The sequence below is a fragment of the Nestor notabilis genome, unplaced genomic scaffold (assembly GCF_000696875.1).
Source record: "Nestor notabilis isolate BGI_N333 unplaced genomic scaffold, ASM69687v1 scaffold30544, whole genome shotgun sequence".
In the NCBI taxonomy this organism is placed as follows: Eukaryota; Metazoa; Chordata; class Aves; order Psittaciformes; family Psittacidae; genus Nestor; species Nestor notabilis.
Window position 1 is genome coordinate 1 of NW_009926481.1, and position 10401 is coordinate 10401.

The 10401-nt window shown below is 43.2% G+C and overlaps 1 protein-coding gene across 1 annotated transcript; it reads right to left on the bottom strand.

Annotated features, from left to right (window-relative positions):
* Window positions 1-5942: 5942 nt before the first annotated feature.
* Window positions 5943-10238, bottom strand: RPLP2 (ribosomal protein, large, P2). The gene is made up of 4 exons (XM_010013555.1): window positions 10094-10238; window positions 8305-8353; window positions 6511-6609; window positions 5943-6064 (listed from the first exon to the last, which is right to left on the bottom strand). Exons 1-4 carry the CDS (start codon window positions 10214-10216, stop codon window positions 5988-5990), a joined length of 348 nt encoding a protein of 115 aa, XP_010011857.1. The 5' UTR covers window positions 10217-10238; the 3' UTR covers window positions 5943-5987.
* Between the last annotated feature and the right edge of the window lie 163 nt (window positions 10239-10401).

The following is a 10401-nucleotide window of genomic DNA, read 5'->3' on the forward strand; positions in this document are numbered from 1 at the left end:
CCGCAGGCCCCGGCCCTGGGCGGGAGGCAGCCGGCCCCTCCTTCCAACCCTTCCTCCGGTGAACCCCGCTCCCAGCGCCGGCCCCCGTGGGCATTGCGCCTGTTTGCCGCCCGTTCAAGCGCAACAGCCGTACCAGCGCCACCCTGCTGAGGGTGGCAGAGGTTCCTTGGAGGAAAAGGGGAAAGGAGGCGGTTAGGGCTCCTCGCAGCACCCCAAACCTTGCTATGTATTGGGGCTGTCTTCCCCTCGCAAAACGTATTGGTTCTTGGCGGCTTCCGCCCCCGCTGGAGTTTCCCACAGTCCTTTGCTTGTCGGGAGATGGGCAAGGAACAATAGGGGAAGGTAAAAGCTTTCCCCTTTCATAAAAAGCTGAGGAGCCAGAGGGAGGCACAGCTTCACACAGCCACAGCACAAGAACAGAGAGAAAGGCAACCCTTCTCCATTCACAGCTTTCTGTGTCTCTAAACTCACCAGAACACAGAGGCTGGAGTTTCCCACAGTCCTTTGCTTGTCGGGAGATGGGCAAGGAACAATAGGGGAAGGTAAAAGCTTTCCCCTTTCATAAAAAGCTGAGGAGCCAGAGGGAGGCACAGCTTCACACAGCCACAGCACAAGAACAGAGAGAAAGGCAACCCTTCTCCATTCACAGCTTTCTGTGTCTCTAAACTCACCAGAACACAGAGAGTTGCTTACCTTTGCTGACCTCTTATTTCTCTTTATTTGCTCTAAGCTCACCAAAACACTTATATTCGGCCAGGGCAACTGCAGTTTTCAGTGGTGCTGCACAAGCAAGGTTACAGCATATCAGCTCATCACAGAGCGGCATTGGGTGAGAGGCCAGTGTTATTAGATCAAAATAGATTTCAGAAGCTGGAAAGATACGCTTGTCATAAATAATACACACTGTGGTAATTCAAACAATTAGAGGTGTGAAAATTTACAGGGGCATCAAAAGGATCAGCATAGCAAAAGAAGCAGCTGTTCAACTCAAAGCAAGGAAGCAAGATCAGCAGGAGGGAGGCTTGAAGGGGTACAAAGCAAAAAGCAGTAGGTTTTGGGGTTTTTTTTCTAATAGAATCAACATGGGGTAAAAGCACTTTCTACTAAAGTTAGAAAAAAAACAAAGCAAACAAACAAGAAACCCCCGCAAACACAAAAAACCCCAAACTTAATTCATCTTGTCATAAGTCTATTTGTATTAGCTTTCTTATAACTGATTAGAAGTTTCTCATTTGGGACACTTGTCTTTAACAGCTCTCAGACTAATCAAAGCTCGGCCTTCCTCCCCGCAAGGAATTTAACTACTTATGTCAGCAGAGGTCATCCAAGCAGCCCATCTCCTGTTCTTTCTACATGTCCTTTCAAAGGACCAGCACTCCAAAGACTGGTACCCACACCACAGAGGTTGTAAGAACAGCTGTCTACTGCCTCACAGTCAACTGACTGAATCAACCAAACTTAGCAAATAACCCTTGTATAAATCCAATATTTGAGCTCAGTTTAAGCCTTGTACTCCAGCCTCTCCAGACAGAGTGCTTTTTCATTAAACATTTGCTCTTCCCCTCCATCAGCCAGACAGGAGTCAGCCTTATCTTCCCTCCAGGTCCTACCCTGGAGCCCACGACCTCACCTAAGCTGCCAGAAACTACCCTTGATATATATTAGCTCCATCCTGCAGCACCTAAAGAATTAAACCTATGTGTCTCAAGTCCTCTCTTTATGCCCTATACCCACCCTTCTTTCCTTTCCTCTCATGCCTCTACTTTTGTAATTTCCTTCATTCCTTGTGTGTGATGTGGTTGCATAACCCTTGTCAGCCCTCATCTCCACCTGAAGAGGTGAGCATTGGCACACCTGAGCCTTGACCCTCTTAAAGACCCCTAACACCAACACTATCATAGGGCTTTCACCCCATGCTTCTGGTGATGCAGAAAGGTATTTCCATGTAGCCAAAACCAAATAAAACATTGTGTCTTACACTTTCCAGAACAGGGATTGTGCTGCAGAATAACTAATTGGTGGGCTGTGACTTTAGCAGAAATCCGTGGTCAACCTGAATGTTGAACTTTGTTTGCAGATACCTCCCTAACACTTGTAACCACAATAACAGATTTGTTCTTGAGCCAGCGCTGCTACCTTTTTTTTCAATATTTCACAAACCTTAAGACTCCTATTGTGTCAGGAAAATAGAAACAACAATGCTGCGACAATGCTGGGGTTAGTTTCACTTGATTTCTCAACAGCAATCTTGTCCTGAGTTGTTTACATCACCCTGCCTTGGCCCTCAATGTTCCTTATTTGAGGAGGTTAATGCTGCCCCATTGAAACAGGTTAATGAAATAAACCATGTGAACTGTAATCTCTGGTGGAGTGCTGCCTTGGTACTGGCACTAACAGGCTGGCACAAATAGGTTTTTCTCAAAAATTAATTATCCCCCAACACTAATCTTCTCCTTATTAAGAAAGCGCTGCCACAGTCCTGCAATGGCTTCAAATTCCGCAGTAAGCCAGGTCAGCAAGATTTACATGGCAGCTTTCCACGTGTATCAAATTCCTGTCAGAACACTACAAGTTCACACATGCCCTTGCAAGTTGTGGTGCCGGAAACAGTTTCTCAAGCAATCTCTGTTTGTCACATTTGTCTTCCAGTCTAGTGAATGGCCAGCAGATGGTGCATATTAAATAATAATGTAAAAACAAACAATCTCTTTTTCAGGTTGTTGTTGGCCAACAGGAATTAATTTTAAAGGCAAGCTGAGAGGCAGTCTGTTATACTATTGTCTTCAGCATGTTACTTTAGTATTGCTGCCTGTGGTCAGCAAGGCCAGGCACTGGCCATGAAGCCCACCTCATGGTGCCAACTCATAGTGCTGCTAAGGTCAGTGGAAAGCCTGACTTTGATGTCTTTTTGTTATCTATGGTGTTTGCATATTCAGACAATTCCATGGCAAATACTTGGGACTTGCTTCATAGGAGCATTTCCCGAGGCAATGCAGCAGTCCCCTTGTCCTGCTCACTTGGGACTGCATGCTACTTCTAGGAAAGCTACTACAGATACCTCTGCCCTATGTAAGTCAAACCTACTTAGTTCAACAGGGCTGACTCCATGTAGCAGCTTGCAAAATTGGGCCTTAGTAGTAAGAGTGAAACCAGTTAATTTAACGGTGCCCCCAGGGAACTTTTTTTATTACTTTCCAGTAGTGTCCAGGATGTTCTTCCTGCTTTCCAAGTAGTGAAGATGTCATGTCACTCTCCCTGCCCCATGCTGTTTGTAAGGGATGATTTTCAGTCAGACCTGATTTGAGATGGCACAGCATTTGTGCCCTAGTGAGGACAGCTCGCGTGTTCCAACATCAAACTCATGACTAAATCACTCTCCCCTAACATCAATTTAGTAATGATCAGTTACCAGCATAACCCGCAGGCACAAGGCTATCATTTCCTTTGTCTTCAATGCCTTTGAGCCGTTCTTTATGAATAGACAGGAAAAGTCTATCCTAGCTAATACTGGTTCCACAAGGGGACAGACTAGGCCACCACTCCAAGCGTTTGCAGGCACTAGTTTTCCCTAAGAGCATCACTGAATACAACACATCCACCCCACCACTACCCGTGCCTTTGGAAATCATTGCTAAGTCTGAAAAGGCATCAGTGACACTTGAAAATTCAGAACACTGTCCACAGAGCAGGAATCCCACATCTTTCGTAGCTGAAGGTCACTAACATCAGCAGAACAGAGTGGTGAACTCCATCCAGAGCACTGAACAAGTCTGCAATAGACTTCCAGGCACATCACTGCTCATGTACAAAGCCATCAGGTGACAACTGTTTTGTTATTAGGTACAGGGAAAAAAAAACCCCAAACCTTAAAATGCCTTGATTTTGCATTTAGAAGAAATGTTCATCATACAGAGGTTTTGCCAAATTTTGTAAAATGCATGTGAAATCTTGGAGTAGACCTGTCCCCTGACCTTCACAAGGAACACCTTACAGGGTGGTTTGTAAAATACATTGGCAGTGTAACAAATGCTGTTTTCAGTGCTTTCTCCAAGAGCTGCCCCAAAAAGTTTCATTTACCAAATGAACCGTCTTTCTCAAATCACATTGAGCAACAATTTTCATTAAAATTATGCACTTGAGGAAAGAATTAAAAGGTGTTAAGAGGACACCCAGCACAGGATCAGGTCCGTAACTCAAGATTTAACAGGTCACAGAGAGAAGAGAAAAATAAGGGGAAGTTAGCCTGGATGTAGTCCTCACCTCATCACAGTAGCCAGCAGCTGGCACCACAGGTGCCACTGTCTCATCCCACAGGCCTGGGCACAGCAAAGCTCATGAAATAGCTCAGTGCCACTGAAACAAATTCCTTTCTGCATGGAAAAATCCTGTTGAGTGGCACAACGGGGCAGTAGTTTCCTGTGAAAACATCGACTGTTGCAGCAGCAGAACAAGGCAGTATCACAGAGTGGGTGGGAAGGTTACCTCCCAGTAAAATCACACCCAGGAACCACTCTTTTTCAGTGATGTGAAATGGAGAAGTCAGCAAGGGAAGAAACACAGGTATACCTGCACCCCTTCAGTGCCTAACCACAGCTGTAGAGAACTAATGTGAACAAAGAACAGTTTTCATTACTCCCACAAATATCACCATGCTAGAACTTAGGAGACAAAGTAGATCAAAGTACTGGCACTGCTACCTCCTGTAACTCCTTCACGCAGCAGGCACCAAAGGGCAGCAAGGGCTAGTTGCTTGGATCACAGCCATTTTGAGGTCTGAGGATCTAAATTTCAACTGTTCCCTCCCTTGGCTGCTGTGATGTAACAGGCATTTTCTCTCAGTACACCACAGGGAAATGAAATAGTTTTTCCTATTGGCATTTCACCCATCTCTCCTCAGAAGCACTTACCATGCTTTGTCCAGTGACTCATACCAACACAGCTCTACCAGCTACTGCTTTCTCTCTCCTCCCCCCGCCCCCAAACCCCACGACTATCTTAGAAGAGTTTCACAGTACAGACTGCTCCAGGATGCCTCTTTTTGACACTATGTGTGCAGAGCTGGCATGGGAATATCATCACATGTGCTGCCTGTACTCTACCTACTTACGGTGACAGCTGAAGACCACTGCAGAAGTCAGAGTACGTCACCTCCTAGCAGAAGACACCTCAAAAATAAAGCAAAATTTACTGTCCTCCTAAGCTGATGTGTTCTCCCGGGCACACAGGCAGTTCTCAGAAAAAAACCCAAAGCACCATTCTCCTCAAAATAGTTTCTTCCATATCAAAGTGATTCATGTCCTGATAGTTCAGCTATCCCAGAAGAGCCGCTCAGTATAAAGAGCACCTTTGCGTTCACCTCAGTGGCTCATGAAGAGCAGGATGCAGGTTTTCCTCTTTGTTGTTACAGATTCTATGGTAAGCATGCAGATAGAATATGAAATCCAAGCATAGCCAAGCATTTCATTAGTGGTGCCCCTAACAGCAATGGAATCAGTGCTTTCAGATATTTACAAAAACTAATTACTATAACTAGCTCTGAAATTATACTATTACTGGACTAATTCTGACTTCCTGTCCATTCCCATGTTTTGGAATTGATTAAACAGATCCTGAAAAATAAAGTCCTTTTATTGCTGCAGAGATGGGACTCTTTCCTGAGTAACAGGGATGGCGAAATACTACGAAGAAGGTGAATTTTAGTTAACTTCGGGTAGATTCAGCTTCCACATAATGTTTAAGAAATAGTAGTCTCAAAACAAGCACCGAGGTTCACACAAACATAGCCATTTCCTACAGACTTGAGAGACAGTTGAGTCCCATGGCTTGTCATAAAATTCACATACCTGTTTCAGACAGAAGAATCAAAGCTTTGTCAGAGCTATTTTACAAACAGCTGTCTGAATCCAATAGCACTTGTATAGTTATAATACAAACTCAATAAAAATATTTTTAACAAAGCATTTTAATAATTTCTCTATAACAAATAATTAATCAAATAGGCCGAATCCCATGTCATCGTCAGATTCTTCAGATTCCTCCTTCTTCTCCTCTTTCTTCTCCTCAGCTGAAGGAAAACAAAAGACCAAGCCAATGGTCAGTATTTACATGTTTTGCATCACAATTTTTTTTTTTTTTTTGTTTCAAAAGACCAAAGGTTTTGGTGTTCTCAGCTTTCATACTATTGGTATTTCAGCCTCCATGGCTCATCTCATTCTCTTTCAATAGCCAAATATAAACATTAAGGGGACATGGACACTATTATTGAAGGGATGTGCTTTACACAGTGAAGTCTGATTCTTGTTCTAAGAATCAGACTTCTAAGACCAATCTTAAGATGGATAAAGAGCAAATGCTTCCGACTACCCAAAGAAAAGTTAACTGTTCAGTTTACACTTCAATCGCATAGTTAACTGCCAAAGTGGAAACACTTTGAAATTTGTACTCAGTTGTTAAGATTTTAACAGAGAAAACTGGAGCTACCTGTAACAATGCCTCTCCACAAATACTCACCGGCAGCAGGGGCAGCAGCTGCAGCAGGAGCAGCAGAGCCCCCTCCAGCAGACACCGCCACAGCTCCCCCAGCCGGCATGCTGGCAAGTTTTCCATTACCTGAGAGGGTCAGAGAAAAAAGTACTTAAAAGCTTGTATTTAAATGCTCATTTAAATGCAGAGAGGTAAGGTGAAAAGGAAGAGACTTGAGAGCACAGAAGAAAGACACTGTGACTCATGGACTGAACCTGTCACTAATACCTGAAAAGAACAAGAGACTGCATCCATGGTAAGAAAATATAAATTGTTCTGTGAAAAACAAGTTTAAGATTCACAAAGGTTTAGCCTAAGAACACCAACAGCAAGTTATTAGTAAGCTTTCTGCTGTTCAAAGCCCCCAATTATTTTTTTCCCCAAACCTGCTGTATAAAAGTAGTGGCAAACATCCAATTTTAAACACACAGAAAAAGCTGTATGTTTTCCAAATACAGCATAATAGCCCAGAAATTTATCGTTTCAATATACCTCAAAAATAACATATAGGCAGCACTGGCTTCCCACTCTCCCCCTTTTTTTTAAGGGTATAGAGAACTATGAGCACATGACTGGATCCCACTTACAGGAGATGAGGGAATGGGGGGAAAAGATGTATTTGTGGCAAAGAGTACAGTATTTTAACCAAATTCTCCAGCACACTATGAACCCTATTCCATCTCCTTCGAGATTAACAAACTGAATTCTGATTAATGCTTGTCTTTGGAAAGCTAGCTAGTTCTCTGGCATCTGCCTTTCACATACCAAGGGTCCCTTGGCACCCAGAGGTCATGTACACAGTATGTTTGCCTGTATCCCAATTTCTGAGAATCAGTTTCTAAATAATTCCCTGCTACTTCAAGCTCTAATAAACTAGCCAAGTAAACAAACATGTTTCATATGCATGTCAGTATGTTCTAGGAAAACTATTTATTTAAAGAAAAAGTATTACAGAAAGCGATAGCGTGTGTTGTAAGCACATACAATGGCTCTCCGAGGACTTGAGACCACATGGATAAAAGTATCCAGTTACTGCTCGTAACAGCAAGGCCAGGCAAAAGTCCTGACCACCTTTAAGCAAACACATGCCCTTGTGCCTATGCACTTGCAAAAAAGTAGAAATTCATTAATCAAAAACCTTTGCACTACCTCAGCTCTGCTGTATTTTAGCCCTGTGACTCAATGTTAGAAGTTTCAGCTTTGGCAAGAGCCAGCAAGTAAGAACACAAGCTTCTACAGAAGTCAACACTCAGAGTCCTGTCTTTGAGGAAGGGATGCGCCAGACTTGGGGAGCTCTAGAAGAGATGTGTACTAGAGAGGCTTATATTAACTGCACAGGGTGTAACTGTATCCTTAATGGGAGTTGACACTTAAGATTTTAACAGCCTGTTCTTCCTGTTTTACATAACTGATGCCTACAAATGGGTAAACACAAAGAAAACGCCTCGGAGAGAATTTGAAGAACAGCGAAATTCTTTCTTTGCCCAACATGTCCAGAAAACTACATCATGAGCAGGCTACCAAGTCAGCTCATGCATGCTTAAAGTTCTCCAGTTTAATGTGGTCCACAAGCGAAACCCAGCAGGTACTGGCACTGACCTGCAGGGAATTAGAATGGACCTGGACTTCAGACATTTCAGCCAAGATCCAGAATGGAAGTCCTCAACCACAGAGCTAAACTGATGAATAATCAGGGAGCTGGCAGCAATTTTGTATTCTCAGGTGTAAGTTACCAAAGTAGTAGAGGTAATTTATCTGTGACACTCAAGAGACTGTACTTACCCTGAGCAATGACATCTTCGATATTTTTTCCATTCAGCTCACTAATAACCTGTGTGAATTAAGTTTAGAATGTTAATAGTTTCAAACCAGTGTGAGTATAAGCTACATTTAAACAAGTACAGGTTAATCATCATGTGCAATGCCTCCATCCTGCTGCTTATACAGCTGGAACATTCTGTATTTCTCAGTGGAAGGAACGGGACACTGGAACTAAAACTTCATCTGAGTCTTTTCTACTTTTCTCTGAAAGCTTTTTCATTAAATTTGTTACCATGAATTTATAACGAATCCAAGGACCTTGCAGAAAGAAGGATACACAGATGTTGTGACGCCAATTAGGAAACCCCACTGATGGTCTGTAAATCACTGAGGGACTGTCAACATTTCTTGCTTAATTCCCACAGGGAGGCTCTGAAGCGCTAGGCTCTAGACCAAAACCTCAAGGTCCTGTTCCTAGCATTACCAAATGTTACAGCCAAGCTGGCTATTGTATCCTTGCACTGGAACAGGCAGTCCCAACTCCAACAGCAATCTCTAAAGCAAGCAAGCACTTAAAAAAAACAGAAAAAAAATGAATGCCACAGACCTTACTGGTGAGTCCCTGCTACCACGAGTCAGTGCTGAACACTGCTGGGTTGCCAAAGGACTTTAACCAAGAGCTTTTCAACAGGCACCCCCTGCTTACACACAGTGAGTGACCTGTGAAATGCTGTGCCTGGGTGCTTGCTTCATCTAGAAGGAAGGTGGTTTTAGGACTTCATTAGATTTACACTGGGGTACATACCGCCAGCACAAACAGAAATGGATTAATTATGATCAAAACAAATTCCAGAGAAACTTTCTGGGTATTGGGAGGATCAGGGAAAACAACTAATTTATGAAGGGATAACACAAACATAAACAAGCCAAAGATGAAAGACCTGGCATTAAACAGGAGCACCACCAGTTCAAACCAACATCCCAAAGCATAACATGGATGCTATCAGCTTAGTCAATCCATCATTTGGTCAGGCCTAAAACACAGGTAAAACACTGTCTCCAGCTGGGAAAGTAACTCGTTTTTGCCTCCACTTCTCTGTAAACACTCCATGTACAAGTACGGGGCAGGTGATAAGACCATTTTTTTGTTCTTCCCCCCTCCCCCTCCACGGCCATCTATTTTTAAGTCCACAAGGCTGAAAGTCTATTACATCATAAGAAACATTCTAATTAAGATACTCGCTCTTAAAATGCCTGTTTTGCAGCAGAACTATTTCAGCACTAATTTCCAAAATCTTCCTACGTATTATTATTATCTTAAACGTCCATGTTATAATTCACTTGTTTCTTGGTGAAGAAACGTTTCCTTGCAATACACTAAATAAGAATTTATTACTGAATATCAGGCCTTCAAAAAGCATTAGCTTTGAATTAGTACTGACCAAAAGCCAAAACATTAAATGTTAAGTGCTGAACAGAACTTATTTTCAATACATACTTATCTGTAGTAGCCACCATACCTTTGAAAACTATTAAGGCTGAAGAGTCAAAAGTCAGCAACAAGACAAGGAATCTTTGCTGAGAACAGGCATAAAGTAAGAAAGCCAGATTTCCACAAAAACACTGCAAAAATGGTTCTGATCAGGTAGGCAGCATTTTAGAAATCACTCACGTAATGACCAGTGAATGTCTGAACAAAACAACACTAGTTCAACAACAAGGCAACTACAGAAACATCGAAGCCCAGGGAAAAGCTCCAGTGCTGATGCTGACTGGCCCATGTCCATCTGGAATTAAGAGGCAACACCACCTTGTTCATGCGTTCATCGTCTGTCTCTATGCCAACGCTGTCGAGGATCTTTTTCAAGTCCTTTGAAGTGGGAGACTCGTTGCCACCGAGGACTGCTAGAAGGTAAGCTGCGACGTAACGCATCCTGGAAAACGAGAGAATTGGATCTTCAGCGCTAATGAACCGGTTACACGTTCGGAGGAAGTTCATCTCCTCACGGAGGGAAGCAAACCTCACCCTCCCGGCTACAACTGCTTTGCGCTGCTTCTAAAGGAAACACCACGACACGCGCGGCCGCGTACCAGCCTCCTGCCAGCGCACAACAGCCC